This window comes from Rattus norvegicus, chromosome 15, assembly GCF_036323735.1.
Source record: "Rattus norvegicus strain BN/NHsdMcwi chromosome 15, GRCr8, whole genome shotgun sequence".
NCBI classification, from domain to species: domain Eukaryota; kingdom Metazoa; phylum Chordata; class Mammalia; order Rodentia; family Muridae; genus Rattus; species Rattus norvegicus.
In genome coordinates this window covers 31,671,613-31,687,029 of record NC_086033.1, presented here as the reverse complement: position 1 = coordinate 31,687,029, position 15,417 = coordinate 31,671,613, and the positions used below count along the sequence as shown (strand labels likewise).

General features: G+C 48.1%; 1 protein-coding gene across 3 annotated transcripts; it reads right to left on the bottom strand.

The window, feature by feature from the left end:
* Positions 1-978: 978 nt before the first annotated feature.
* Positions 979-12,940, bottom strand: Abhd4 (abhydrolase domain containing 4, N-acyl phospholipase B). Of its 3 annotated transcripts, none has more exons than NM_001108866.1 (7): positions 12,811-12,902; positions 9,615-9,703; positions 7,520-7,892; positions 7,216-7,370; positions 5,324-5,435; positions 2,915-3,101; positions 979-2,369 (listed from the first exon to the last, which is right to left on the bottom strand). In NM_001108866.1, the coding sequence occupies exons 1-7, from the start codon at positions 12,870-12,872 to the stop codon at positions 2,280-2,282; spliced, it is 1,068 nt and encodes a 355-aa protein (NP_001102336.1). In that variant the 5' UTR covers positions 12,873-12,902; the 3' UTR covers positions 979-2,279. The 3 variants fall into 3 exon arrangements, with proteins under 3 accessions (NP_001102336.1, XP_006252058.1, XP_038949473.1); XM_006251996.5 differs by having other exon boundaries at positions 980-2,369; positions 12,703-12,829; XM_039093545.2 differs by lacking the exons at positions 7,216-7,370; positions 7,520-7,892 and having other exon boundaries at positions 980-2,369; positions 12,811-12,940.
* Positions 12,941-15,417: the final 2,477 nt, after the last annotated feature.

Sequence of the window (15,417 nt, the reverse complement as noted above, 5' to 3'; positions counted from 1 at the left end):
TTTGATATATTTCAATTCTTTTGACTTGACCAAAACATTTATTATAGAAATGTTCCCTTTGTCCTTACATAGCTTCTGTCTAGGGAAGAAACACAGACATTAAAGTGACAACTTAAAAAAAAAAGATTTAAAAATCTATGTATCTGTATGTGTGTGGCTGTGTGAATTTATGTGCATCATATGCATGTGTGCACCCAGAGGCTAGAGGGCACTGATCAATTCCCGGGAACTGACATTACAAGTATTTGCGAGCTTTCTGAGAACTGGATGCCTATTCTCTGCAAGAATAGCAAACGCTGTTAATTGCCCAGCCATCTCTTCATCCCGCCATTTTGTGCCCATATATATGCATGCAGGCATAGGAGTGCAAGTGACTGCAGAGGGGAAAGGGTCAGATCCACTTGGAAATGGAATTCCAGGTAGCTGCCTGATACAGGTGCTGGGAATGGGACTTGGGTCTCTGCAAGAGGAGAAGGTCTCTTAGCCCCTGAGCTGTCTCTTCAGCCCTGAGTTACATTTTTAAAAAAGGGGCAGTTGAGTGTCAATAGAGACACGTAACAGGAACTTCTAGGTAGGAGAGGTGCAGAGGGCCACGTTTCCCTGTGTAAGGAACTTCTGGGTTGAGGCTGGGAGAATGACCAGGAGAGGGTGAGCAGAGTTGGGAAGGTGTAGACCGAGCAGAGCAGAGCAGAGCAGAGCAGAGCAGAGCAGAGCAGAGCAGAGCAGAGCAGCCAATTCTCTTTTGATTGAGGTTTAGCTCACCTATGCTCTGGACTAACCCCTCTTCCACCATGGGTAGGCTGACAGGATAGTTTGTGCTTTCCTGGACTTGGAGGTACACTACCCGGGAAAGGGAGTGGCCCACAGGCAGTACCTCGTTGGTTCCATGGCTCCATCCTCTTGTATGGGCACTGCCTGACTGCTGTGGGGTAGTACCACTCAGCACTCTTGTTGGATAATATTAAACATCGTCATCACCGACAATTTTTACTCTTCTTTATTAATATAGAAAAGGAGCCCGAGGCAGCTGGACCAGTAGTACAAAGCACCAGGAGTTAACACTATTCTGGTGAAAGGGTTGGCTTTATAAAAGTGAAGGAGGAGGCAGGAACTGCCCGGCTTCTGGGACCAGGCCCAGCCTAGTACCCAGAGGCTTAGAGCAGGACCTGGAATGAGATTCACTGGAGGGGGCTGATGGGTAATTTTTGAAGCTGAGTGAGTTGGAGACCATGGTGACCAATGATAGGCATAGAGGTTCAGGCAGTGAGAAGCATTTCTGTGGCTGATAAAGACAGAGAACTGCTGGCTTAAAGCTCCTCAGTGAGCCTTGGGGAGGGGCTCTCAGCTCTAGGGCCAGGTAGAAAATGCTACAGATACTTGTGGACTTTGTGAATCCAGACATGACTCTAGGGTGGGAGGGTCTTTCCCCTTCTCCACAGGAGCCACCTTTGCTATGACTACACATGGGGCTTTAAGGGCCCAAGGCACAGAAGAGGCTCAGAGCCTCACAGTGGGAGGAACGAGAGGAAGAGTCTCCAAGTGTCCCAACTTAGGCAAAGAGGATTGAGACACAGGGCAAGATAACAGTGTCCCTGCATAACAGGTTAGACTACAGAGCAAGGTTAACTTTAAATTGGCTCCATAGCAGTGGTGTATGCATGGAACCTTGGTGCACAAAGCTTTCGACTTGTGCTGGAAGCCAGCAGACCTGCACTATACTCAGTTCTGTTGGAACCCATCATGTGTTATATCCTGCCCTGATCTCTTGCCTCGTCTGCCAGTAAGAGCTTGGGATTTGGCCTCCAAGGTGGAGGCAGCGGTTGTGCAGGTGAGTAGAGCAGCTCCTGGGTAAGTGGAAACTGGGTTGGATGGAAGCGTGGAGTGATGGAGAAGGAAGATGTTCCTGTATGGAACTTACTCTCTGACACATTCCCACACTGGAAAGGTGCTGGGAGCCCTCCTCTGTCTAGAGGAAGGAAGGCTATGCAGGGAGATGGCATGGTTCGCAGTCCTCATAATCACCACCTGGTATGGAGAGAACGGGCAGGACTAGGCAGCCCTTTATGTTTCTCCCCAGAGTAGGGAGTTCAAGGCCTCTGGTGGATTCTGCCTCTTGCCCTCAGCATGGGGTTGGAAGTGCTCTTTTTCACTGTGGTCCTGTCTTGGGGACAGCCCGAGACTCTGCCTGGCTGGCACATGTTAGTTGGTGAGGAAAGGACAGAAGTTCTGACTAAGACAGGGAGAGAGATGACAGCAACTCCGGCTTCCTTCTCTCCCTCTCAGTCAACTGAGTTACAGATCTCCTCCACCACAGCATTGAAGATGTGTGGCTGGTCAGCGTAGACATGGTGCGATGCACCCTCGATCTCCTGCGGACAGATGACAGCAGTCAGTGGCTTGGTTCCTTAGCCCCAGTGCTGGGAAGTCTCTTTTTCCCCAGTGGTCCCACCATTTCTTCTCCCCCAGTTCCTGCTTGCCTGTTACCCTCAGCTCTTCTCAGACAAGGATCTATCTACCCAGTTAATGTCAAAAACCCATTTTGATTTAGGGAGCCGTCCCCTGTGTGCTTCCTGCTTGAGCTGCTTGTTTTATGCAGGAAACAGGACCACGAGTGACTCAGTGGGAACGGGAGGTGCAGGAGACAGCAGGGTGTAGGAAGTCTTCACTGCAACCCCTGCTGCTCACAGCTCTGCTTCGGGGTAGGGGAGGCTGGAGGTCTGGGATAGAAGAAGCACGTGCCTGGCTGCTGCACAGGAAAAGGGAGTTCCTAACTATCTAGCAGAGAGGGGACCCTGTCAAAGCTCCTGTTCTATCTCATCTGTGTATTTTCTCCTTACGTGGATCACCCTTTGTCACCCAAGACTTTCCTGCCCACCGTCCACTTTGACTCCCGCCCCTTAGTGAGCAGACCTACCATGTCTCGGACGTAGGAGTCTGGCCTTTGCAGCTTCACCTTTTTCCCTGTGCTGGTGTCGATCCAGGTATTGGCCCCATAGATCATGGTGATGGGCACATCTTTCCGAATCAAGTGGATTCGCTCCAACATGGGGCGCCGGGCCCAGCCGAAGGACTCCATCATGGCTTTGAATGCCGTTTCCCCACTGACAGAACCAAACATCGAGGGGATGGACAGGAAAACAAAATGTCAGCTTGCTGCTCTTCAGAGGCTAGGCTGGGTCTTCATGTCTATTATCTCCTGGCAGCCAGCACTGGCTCATTAAACAGTGAGGAGACTGGGAGGTGAGTGACAGGCCTTGAGGCCAGCTTGAGAAACCCCAGCAGGACATAGGGCAGCACTGTCCAAGAATGCAGCAAGGACTTGTGTTCCCCCTGGGCTGGGGGAAGGGACAGGCACAGAAGAGATGTGGTGCCCCCCCCCCCCCCCGAGCCTGCATTATTGCTTACACTGGCAATGACTAAATAATCATAAGAACTGTGCTTTTAACTCAGAATTTCCCAAGGATTATGAGGGGGTGCTAGAGTTCAGAACACGGGGAAGGGCTTGGCTGATAATGAAATGGAGGGAGAATTCACTAGAGGTGAGGCCTGAAGAGGGAGGGCTATCCCCAGAGGGCTTTGCTAAAGACACTCTGGGATGAGGAATGAAAGATGTATCAGGCTTCTGAGACTGGGGCTCAGCAGTTTCTGTTAGGGGGACCCCACCAATGTGAGCTTAATCTCCCTCCCAGGTTTGTGCGAAGTCGGGACGGGAGCCAGGTTTCTGACTAGTTTGCAGCTTTTGTGGGCAGTAGGGGACACTGAGGACAACGTTCCCTCCTAGGCTCTGCCTGCTTGGTGTAGCTGTAGTCCTGGTTTCTTCTGTACCCTGAATGGGCTCTGCCTATTCTAACAGACACAGAGAACATCTCTATGAGACACTGCACCACAGACTCTGTAGTCTATCAGACATGAATTCAAATTGAGTCTTCTTAGCAGATCATATAACCACAATACACCTTGATTTTCTTACAAAAACTGGAGGGAACTATGTACACTTCCTTAGGTCAAGCTGAAAAGAATGGAGATTCAGGCAGAGCTCCCAAGTCTAGGTGGAGTGGAGAAGGTACCAACCACTCAGACATTTCCTCTTGGCCAGAGTTCCTATTTTCCAAAGGACTGATGGGAATTACGGACACTTGTCAGCTACAGTAAAAGAGCTGAGTGTTATAAAACTGAATGGTCCTGGAACTGACTGGAGGGGACAGGGAGAGCTGGCCACCGGATGGCATCTTTCCTTCAGCTGGGACACAAGCAAGTAGCCAATTAAATATTCTGTGGCTTACACTGAGCGGCCACTGCACAGAAGGCCTCAGGTGGGCCTTCAGGTAGGTAGAGGACTGACGGTGAGCTCATGAAAGCTGAGTGGAGCAAGCGACAGGACGCTGGGGGCTCTCTTGTGTTGGAGCTCCTGTGGCCCGGGGTTTAACAGGACCTTGCTGTTAGCTACACTCACGTGCAATGGCGGCTCCCATGGGGCAGTGAGAACAATGCTCACAGGAAAGGCCCAGCCTCACCTTCCTCACAGCCTTGGGCCCACAGTCACTTGGACAGGCTTGGACAAAGGTGGGTAGTGTCTGTGCCTCCTGCCGGGTCAGGGTGAGGTCTCCACAGGGTGGAGCTCCCAACATGTCCCACTCGTACCAGCCTCTCACAGGGTCTGGCCATGGGAGAGGATTACTTTCCTGGCTGTCAATGCTGACAGAACTGCAGGTCAGCAAGCTTTCCGAGCTTGCTTGGGAGCAGCGAGAGATGAGAACTTCTAGGACACTGCCATACCTCTAAAAGAGGTAAAGGACTTTATGTCAGTTCTACACTATTTCAAAGTGTGTATAACTGAAATCAATGCATGGTCTTTCTATAGACATATCACACATATGTATAGAAAGGGACACATGGGAGAAGTCTCTCTCTGAATCAATATAACATGATATATTAGACGAAAAGTGAGAAACTAGAAACTGAAGGTGGTGAATGGGCAAAGACTTTACTTTCTCCATTTGCCTTAAAAACAAACAAACAAAGAAGGCCTCACATTTGTCTATAAAATAAAATCCAAAACCAACACCAAAAAATTTTTATCAATTTTTCAGTTGAAAAATGTCTTTTAAATGTTTCCCAGACTATTTCATATCATGCCAGCTGCTGGTCACTAGGGAAGCCATGAGGTCTTCCTCTAGAGAGGACAGCATGTTTAATTAAATCTATTATTTCCTATAGTTTTGGTGACCACCCTTAGGGAACTCTGGGAATGATCGGGCCTGCGGTGCCTGTGTTCCCCCGAGGACGAAGGGTTATGTACAGCGTTATGTAGTTCAAACTTTACCTGGGATTCTGTGCATTGCAGTGGTAGATGTATTCCGAGATGGTATCATCTTCAAAGAAGTCTGCAAATTTGCGCTTGAAGTCTGGACGGAATCTCTGCACCAGCCCAGGCCCTGGGAGACAGAAGGACAAGCAACATGACGCTGGGCGTGTGGTATGTGCCTGGGATTCCAGCACTCAGGAGACAGAGGCAGGAGGATTGTTTCAAACTCAAGGTTGGTCTGGGGATGCATGAGACCCTACTTTAAGCCCATACTGGAGAACAAAAGAATAACACCCTCCTCCCCACAAAATCCCAAGCAACCAAACAACAAACAAAACAAACACTATGGAGCGCTCGCTCAATATGGGTGGTTGTGGGGAGAGCAGAGGGACTCCTGCCTGCTTATGTTTAAACAGCTATAACCCAATTTATCTCCCCAAGGACTTAGTTCCTTTATCTGTCTAACATGACAGTGGCAAAGAGAGTGCAGGAGCCTATTGGGAAGCCACAGAGGACTTCAAGTGTCAGAGTTTGATTTTTCTGTCACCGGTGATTTTAGTGAGGCTCTACCATCCTCAAGGAAGTTGGTAATGTTCACTCCAGGAAGCCCCAACGCTTTTCCTACAGGTTCACAAGGGTCTGTGTTGAGAGGATTTTTGTTTTCAGTCACAGATATGTTCGCCCCCTCTTCTACTCCAACTCCACCCTGCAACCTTACAGGAGGTAGCAATGAAACCGGACCATTTCCCAAGCACTCTCTCACTTTCAGGGTGTAACAGAACACTTGGAAAGGTGACCTTAACAGCACCACTGGCTTTCACCACAATGCATGTAGAAGCTGCAGGTATGTGGGCAGACTGCAAGGACTGGGCCCACTGGGTACTCCCTGTCCCGGAAGGCCTTTTGTCTGTGAGGGGTCTCTAGGGAGGTACTGTGAACATAGCCACAGGCCCTGCCCTCCCTCTAGCACAGTCCTCCATGGCTGCCAGGCAGCCACCAAACACCACAGCTGATGCCTTGCGTGGACCTGGGAGAATAGTCAGACCAGGAAGGTTGGTGTCGAGCCTGTGGAGGCCCCTGGACTCTGAGGTCAGCCTCCGTCTGCCCACTTCCCTTTGGCACCTACGTCTCTTGCTTGCTCCCTTTTGCCCAGAACTCCTGTGTTACCTTTTACATCAGTGTTCATTTTCCACTCTCTTAGGAGCCATTCTGTTTCAGCTACTGTAACAAGAGGCTATGTAGACATAAGCTATCAGTGCAAAACAGGGGCCACCTACCTTGTCAATCAAATGGCTCTGCTTCTTATGCCTGCAGAGTAAAAGGCTCCTCCAAGGGAGGCCCGTGGGCAGTGTGGGCACTCAGAGCTTCTGACCCTACAGACTATAGTGTGTCCTGTGTCTTTCTCATAATCTTCTGACGGCTACTTAGTGCAAGAAATCCAGAAGAGGGAGATTGGGTGTGTCTCGGGAGCAGGGCACGGCTCAGAGGGACCTGTCTGCCATGGTGTGCTATGACCCATGGTGTGAGGATCTGAGCTCTGCTTGCTGCGCGTGCTGGTAAGCCATGGGAAGGAATCCAGTGGTGGCTGCTGCACCCGAGTCTCTAACAGGCTGTCATACAAACTCACTCATGTAGCAGAAGTGGCACATCAGAGCCCCTTCCTTTCTCTGGGTTTTGCCAACACATAAGGCAGCCATTCTGATGCAGATAAAGAGAATACATAATCAATGACCTGAAACCTCCAATACAGAGATGTGGTCCTGATTACTGGTTTTAAGTAGCAATGCTAGGAACCGGCCCACTGTTTAAGAACAGTTGAGGATGACAGAGACCAGGTAGGTGTGCCAAGGTGGGTGGTGGTGGGATGGCCTTGGCTTAAAGACAGAGTCCTTCATCTGGAGATGACTCACCCCAAGGCCCAGCCACTCGAAGAACAGCCAGTGGATTGGAGCGTCCCAGGACAGATGCCACAGCCTTGACCCAGGTTGGAGGTGTACGGATCTCACTGGGGTCAGTCGGTCGTAAGGGAAAGCCCCAGGGATCCACCAGGATTAGATGTTTAACTCTACATTAGCAGAAACAATAAACAGAGGACACACTGTATTTGCTTGGCGGTACCATAGTGCCCAAGTTACTGGGGAATGAGAGTACTACTAGGAATGTGCCTAGTAAGGCAGAGTTAGCTCATGAGGGAGAAGGGTTGCTTCATGTTACCTTTCAGGGTACTTGATAGAGTAGGAAGTGGCCAGGAATCCTCCCAAACTGTGCCCCAGGAGGATCATGGTAGGGATTCCCATTGTCTCCCGCCATGTCTCTATTGAGGTCACAAACTCATCTTCAGCTCCTTCTGGGTCCCTTGGGAACGTAGGCCTTGAGCTTCGCCCAAAACCAAGCAGATCAAAGGTATGGAGTGTGCGGCGGGCACTCAGGGAATCCATGTTGAGGATCCAGAGGCCCACGCCACCCCCAAAGCCATGTACCATCACCAGAGGGGTGCGGTCCTTTTGCTCTGGGCTCACAGTCACCGTCCAGATCTTGTTCTGGTTTGGGAGGGATACATAACGGGCCAGGAACTTGTTCTGGAGACCTGAGAAAGGAAGAATTCCTGGGTAAAGCAACAGGAATGCTTCCTGAGAGCACAGACATTTTGCCTGGAATACTCTCTTCAGTTTTCTCTCCTCCTCAAGGAAAGCCCTCCTAGTCCCCACAGTGAGTTCCAGGACAACCAGGGTCACATAGAAAGACCCTATCTCAAAAGAAAAGGGTAAAAAAAAAGAAGTAAAAAGAAGACACGCTGAGGAAGCCATGAAGCCAGCCAGTTAAGCCACATTGCTCTGCTTCAGGTCTTGCCTCCAAGTTACCGTAGCCTTGACTTCCAAACTTCATGATGAACTGTAATCTAGAAGCCAAATAAACTTTTCTTCCTCAAGTTTGATTTGGTCAATGCTTTATCTCAGGAACAAAAAGTGAACTAAAACAGTCCCCATCCATCTTCAGCTTCCTCAGCCTGGCCTCAGACAGAACCTAGGTCAGGTTCACAAGAATTATCGTGTGCCCTGTTCCCTCATCTTTAGATCTGAGCCAGTGAACCAGCTTCTACTTTTTTGTGTTAAGTCCTTGACTTTTCTCCAGTAAGAATCTTTCCGAGTCCACTCAGAAAAATCTCCTCGTCCTTGTTGTCTTTAGTAATTTCCATCCACTGACCTCTTTGTCCCTTAGCTGTAAGTTCCCCGTTGTTCTCGTAGTATGGGGAACTGAGAATGATATCTTCCCAATGACAACAGGTTTTATACAGTCATTCTAAAAGACTTAATAAGTATCAGAATAATTTTTCTTTTATACTTCATGTACTGATGAATTCAAATCCAAGGAAAATTTACAGACCATTTGGTCTATAGGCAGTAAGAGGAACGATATCATTCTTCAAGACGGTGTGCCCAATTCCCTTTGGGTCCCTGATATTATACAACTCTTGGACTCATTGTTCTTAAATTTGCATGTGTTTGGAGATGATCAGAGAGAACTGTGGTCTAGAGTTCTGTGCTGGAGCTGGCAATGGGAGTGGTTTGAGTGGTTAGACACTGAGGTAGGGCAGTGCTTTTCCGCTGTGGTGGCCAGTCATAGAAAGAGCTGCCTGTCAGTCAGTCTGCACCTAGAGGGAGGCTTGAACGCTGTGGTTCCTTTCAAGTGCTCAGAGAGTAGCTCGAGTTGGGCAGAGCAGCAGTGTTGAGAGGATCGTGATGGGGGTTGAAATATGGGGGAAGACATGATCTAAGGGTCTGTTTGAACCAATGGCTATTGCTGCTATGGGGTACCCTTCTTCAACATTGCTCATGAGAACTGCTCTGTGTGAAGTGCAAATAACTGTGGTAGGCTACGCTTGAGCAGAAGGCAGGAGTAGCAATATTAGAAAACACAGGATTACTGGCACTCAAGTAGGAAGGTGGTAAATTAAAAGGTACTCAGCTATGTGTTTAGAAGAGAGGGAAAAGTAAAGAAGAGATAGGGAAAAGAGGTAGGGAGGGGTGAAATCTCTGAGTGTGAATCAATGCACATTAGTATATAGGGTTTAAGGTGAAGCCATAGGATATGGAAGGAGGGAGCTACCATAGGGCGAGGGCATTGAGGGACCACTGTCATGAAATATTGTGTTGTCTGTCTGTATCCCCTCTCAAGCCACTGATTTTCTTTCCTCTAACCCATATACTCTTAATGCAGAATCACTGGGCTCTGTGTACCCAGGTTGGAGAAGATCCTATATCCTTTCCGGATCTCTTTAGGGGAGGAACAAACTATCTCTTCTACTTACACTGGAGGATCCTGGCTTCCACATTCTTCAGCTGAGACATGGAAGTGGGGCGCCAAGTGGGGAGCCAGCTACTCAGCCAGCCCTGGGGCCTACAAGAGGACACAAAGGCACTTATTGGCAACACTGAAAAGGAGGCTCTGTTCCTGGACTTGCTGATAGCTCCTAAAGTTATCAGGGCACAAGGTGTTTCCCAACCTCAGGAGGTCTTCAGTGTGAGCAAGGCCTAAGAGATCCGATACACGGTTACTCTTTCCTAGGCAAATGGCTATTCAGAACAATGGCCCCTAACAGATAGCAGATACCATGTATACAAAACTTGACTGTTTTGTATTTAGTATCTTCCTGGGGCTTTACAACTCCTCTTTGTTACTGGTTATCTTAATTTATGTTCAAGGAGATTACAGAGGGAGAGGGAGAGACTTAACTAATATTTCTACTAGTCTTTGCCACCCCCAGAACTAGCTGTTCTTTTAGGATATTACAGACAAATTCCTGCCATCTGCTATCTTGCATGCTTCTGGAAGTTTGGGGTGCTCTTAGTGCCTGATTGTGGAATCCATCAGGTCTGAGCTTAGAGTTGGGGCATGAATTCATGCCACCACAAGACACAGGTTGCCTCTGGCCCATTTTTCAGGTTGTAAAATGAGGAGAAGATTTGCCTATGTCCTAGAGTAAAACTGATAACTTATTCTGCTTTCTCCTTCACACCCAGTGACTAAGCCACAGAAGAGAAGAGTTTTCAAGCACCAGCTTGAGTAAACAGAACCTCTGGGTCTGAAGTACATCAGTGATGGACAGACAGATGTAATGAACCTTGACAGGGGCCTGCCACAAATGTAGTTGCTCAGTGAATTACAGTTTTTGTTCTACGTTTCCTGTCTTGCATGTTATCTCTCTTTTTGTGAACTCTGCCTAGATGAAGGTAATAGGATGACTGCCAGAAACTGCAGCAAGGGCTTGTAGGTATGAGTGGGAGAAGACAATGGCATCCTGTGGAGGAAACATCCCAACTACTCATAGCATATACAATGGGTACCCTGAGTTTCACGTGAAGAGCAGATTTTAGATTGGGAAGTTTTCTTGGAAATCACCCAGGCCAGCCTCTCCTTCACAGCTGGGCAATCTGATACACAGAGCAGTCATACAGCAAGTTGGAAAAAGGATACCTTCCCTGTGGGCCTTCCAGCCTCAGCTTTGGAGGCCATATATGAAACCACATCTTGTTTGATTTCGTTTTCTGAAGGGAGTGCCATCTAAAGTCAGAAGTTAGCATTCTAATCCCAGCATGGCCCTGTACCGGCAATATGACTGTGGCACATTAGTTTTCTTGTCAGTTTCTCCACCCTTAAAGGGGAGGCAATTGTATCCACCTCGTAAGTTCCTAAAAAGTTTGTGAGTTAACATCTAAAGCGTACAGATAAACTCCAAATCAACCTTGTTTTCCCTTGGCTGAATCATTACATACATACATACATACATACATACATATATATATATACATATATATATGTATATATGATTACTATTTTGTAATAGCTACTATCAGTGAAAGTTTTCCATTAAAAAAACAGAACAAAAAATCCTAGTGTTGCTGTGGGAGTCGGACATCAATGACTTTGGTCAGATAAAAGCTGTCAGTCTCAGCCAAGCTGAGTCTAGGGACATCCAGGACCCTTTTAACAGTCTACTAGAATTTCCAGAAGCACCAGTACCTGGACCACTGATCTTGGCCAGTCTCAAAAGACAAATTTCCATGCTATCTGCTATCTTGCATGCTTCTGGAAGTTTGGGGTGCTCTTAGTGCCTGACTGGGGAATCCATCAGGTCTGAATTCAGAGCTGGGGCAGACAAGGACTAGGGGTTGGATATCTGGATTCATGCTTCTGTTTGCACTGTAGACTCTAACAGCTCAGACCATAACACCTGAACCCCACGCAGCTCTAACTCTCAAGAGCAGAGCTCAGGAGAAATGCTTTCCTATGAGACTGTGACACTGGCAGCAGTCCACGAAGTCCTGGAAGGGGTGGGGGCTGGGGACAGGGACCTATGTACCTTTCTTCTCCAAAAACAACCCAGAAAGAGAACAGGCGACGGTGCCTGCCACACTGTGTGCCAGTGCTATTAGGGAGCTAAGCACTGAGGTGAGAAAGTGAGGCAAGCCGCCTCTTAACAAAGCCACTTAACCATGAACTTGGTCTGGTCTGGCTGGTGCCTCTCATTCTCATGGGGCGAAGCGGAGCAGTTCTGTTCTAGAACCCTGTAACTGAGCAAGTCTCTGAATTTCTATGTGCATCAGCCTCTGTTGCTTTATTTGTAAAATGGAGCTGAATGACAGAGTCTTTTCTGGCTCTAATGCTGTTTCCCCAAGTCACTGTAGGCACCATAAATTTCCTCTTAGAAAGCAGTACTCTCTTGGGCAGTCCTTTAAGCCCCTTATGCTATTGTTTACGATTGTTACAAAATTGTTTCGTTCTGCAGATCCAAAAGGACAAATATTAGGTCAAGGAAAGGCCCTGTTCCCGTGAAACCCTTGGAGCTGAGTCATTCTCCAAGCAACTTTCTCCTCATCCTGTTAGACAGTCATCACACAGGTGGCATCTCAAACTTGATGCCCTTGGGTGAGCGGTAACCCCACATCCCAATCTAACAGACCTACTTCTGAAACTACAGCAGTAAGCATGTGTTTATGATTTAGAAAACTATCAACTAGGATTGCAAGCAGAACGTGAATGGCTAAAGGAACTTGCAAGCCAGTTCCTCACTAATTCCACCACAGTGGAGACTTCTCTCTCCTACCCATGCCTTGTCCTTCAGGGCCTTTCACACCCACGACTTTAGTCTGGGGGCAAGTCTCAACAAGCACCCGGCCGCTGCCCCCACGTCCGCGTCGGGAAGAGCTAGCTATTCCTCGTGCTTTGCTACCAATCTAACTGGGCTACCAGGGGGCGATCGCGAAGACTAAGTGGAAAGTCAGAGTCCTCAGGCTGAATACAAGCTCGTCCCTCAATAACCCCCGGCTCCGCAGCCTTCTCATCACTCAGCATTCCCGGGGCACCTCAGCGCACCCCATCCCTCCCTGGAAGCCAACCTGAAAGGAAAGGCGGAAAAGTCTGAAGCTGTCCGCAACTACAGTCCCCGGATCCTGGCCCGGACAGATAGACAGAGACAGAAAGAAAAACGGACAGGAGTAACTCACTGCTGCTCCAGATCATCAGCCATAGTAAACAAGCCCTGCCGGGTCGAGCTGAGCCAGCCCATCCCTCCGCTTGACGCCAGAACCAGCTGACCCAAGGAAGTATCGGATAACAAAGGGGGCGGGCCCGGAGGCGGGGCCTGGGCCGTAGGCAGGGTCCAAGCGGGCGCCGGTGGTAGGCGGGCAGGCTCCGCTCCTGGGCTAGAACCAGTTAGGTGCTTCCTTCCGTTCGCTCTCTCTGGCCTGCGTCCTGGCTGAACACTACGGCCCCACAAAAGTAGGCTCCGAATCTGGATCACATATCTTTGGGGGACAGCAAGGTTGACAGTGAGGGAGAGAGGTAGTTTAAAACTCCAAGACCCTCACTGGAATGCCACCAGCCCCACCTCCACCTCTTCTTCAATTAAAGAATGAAGGAACTGCTTTGCCTCTTGCTCACGTTCCTGAGCTTCCCTCTCTACCTCAGGTCACAGACGCTTCATCTGCCTTTGGTAGTCCTTCTATGGAAGTGGTTTAGATGTCCGTGGAGTCATCAGGGACTTGAATATTGTAACCCGAGATTTCCAGGTTCCAGAAATAGAAAAAGCAAGTTGCCTGGTTAAATTTGAATTTTAGGCAGCAAAGTTTAAGACTACGCATGCTCCATGTAATATTTGGGGCATCCTGAATTCACAACTCTAAGATCTGTCAGCATAAGCACTGCTCTGCTCTGAGGATAAATTCCAAGGAAAAGGGAGATGTCTCCTGCTTCCATTTGGAGGACCTCCCAGAGGAGGGCCAGTTAAAGGACCAACATGTAAGGCTGGGCATGCTTTAGGTATGTGGGTATGGGATACAGGATGTAGGACATGAAGTGACTTAACCCAGAAGTTTTGAGCACATTGCAGACTGGCTCTGCAGGGAGACCGGTGCGTCTTGTAGCTGGCTTCAGAATTCACTTGAATTGGCAAAGGGGGTGTGGCACTCCTGGAGCAGAGGCTCCCTTCCCATCATCCACTCCATCACATTAACCATACCTAAGGGGAAAGAATCTACAAAAGGAACTTCTTTGTTCTGTCTTCCTCTCTCTTTTTTGAGGGTTTTTACACACACACACACACACACACACACACACACACACACACACACACACACGTCTTATGTGTCCTGAGGTAGCCTCACATTGGATGTGTATCTGAAGATGACCTTGTGCTTCCGAATTCTCCTGTTCCTTCCTCTGGAGTGCTGGGATTACAGAGTGCGTGGCCCGGCATGTTGATTCGGGATTGGGGATTGAACCCAGGGCCTCCTTCCTGCTTGCTAGCTAGGAACTTCAGCAGCTGAGCTATGTTCCAGTCCTAAAGTATTTTTCTTAGATCTTCCTGAAAGACCTAGGAGAACCTGAGATTTCTTCTTTCCAGAAACACAGTGTTAAACGGCGGATCATTACAAGGGTTTAAAGTTTAAGAGAACTGGGATTTTTAGAAATTTCCAGCCATGATTTTAGCCAGACCCAGTGGTCCTACAATTCACTATACACACAGTCATTGGGAAGGCTTGTTAGCAACACAGTCTCCTGATTCCGTCCTCAGAATCTATTTCTGCTCGTTTGATTTGAGGCTAGGAAGCAGCATTTAAAAAAAAAAAAAAAGAAGCATTGAGGGTGCTGGTGTTCCAGAAAACCCACTAGTTAATTAAACAAATAGAACCCATGGTCAGAAGTCTGGGTTAAGTTCACGTTTTTGGCTTTGTCATTCATTTCCTGATCTTGGGCAAGTCATTTTGTCTGGTTGCTTCTTCTGGAGTGTGGCTAAGGTAATTCAAAGAAGCATTTAGCACACGTAATTTGAACGATGGTATATTTTATGTCCAAAGCCAAACATTATGTTGGCACAAAGAATCCATGATAGAGAGAAAGAAAATAATCTTTTCTGGTGGTCCCCACAGACTCCTATGAGTCAGAACTTAGCTCAAACTTCCCTTCTTCTAAAAGAGACCCCCATCATCAGGGCACCAGATGACCCTTGTTTATTTTCTTCAGAACACCACTTTGAAAGGCTCTTGCATAGTTCTTACTCATTCTCTGCTCCACCAGAGACAGTTTCAGGGGGAGTCTTGTCTGTTTAGTACTCTGCTTGCTCTCTGCCTACAGCAGGGCACTTGGTAAATGCATGACCGAACAGGTTAGTCAGCAGAAGCATGATGGTGGCTGACAGAATAAAGTACTAAGTGCTGGTGTTCTGGGGGTTACAATCTAAAGGACATTACAGAAATTCCCAGATGTTATCACAGGACAACAGAAATTCCCATAATCTGGATAACCTATAAAATGTGGGTCCTTTTGAAGGAAGGCTGATGAGGTGGAAGTCTAGGACTTAGGACTCTAGACACTAGAAATACACAGTGCAGACAGCATTTGTGGTCTGTCTTCACATGTGCCAAATAAGCTTAACATGGTTGCTTAGAAGGAAGAAATTCAAATATATGAAAAGTGTCTTCTATAACCAAAGTTATCCTTAAGGTATTCCCAGAACTGATATAGCACAGGACTGGGTGGATCAGCTAGAATTATACACAATGAAAGGGACTCTTGGTACCTACTCTAGACAGGCCTCTGGAGAGAAGAAATTA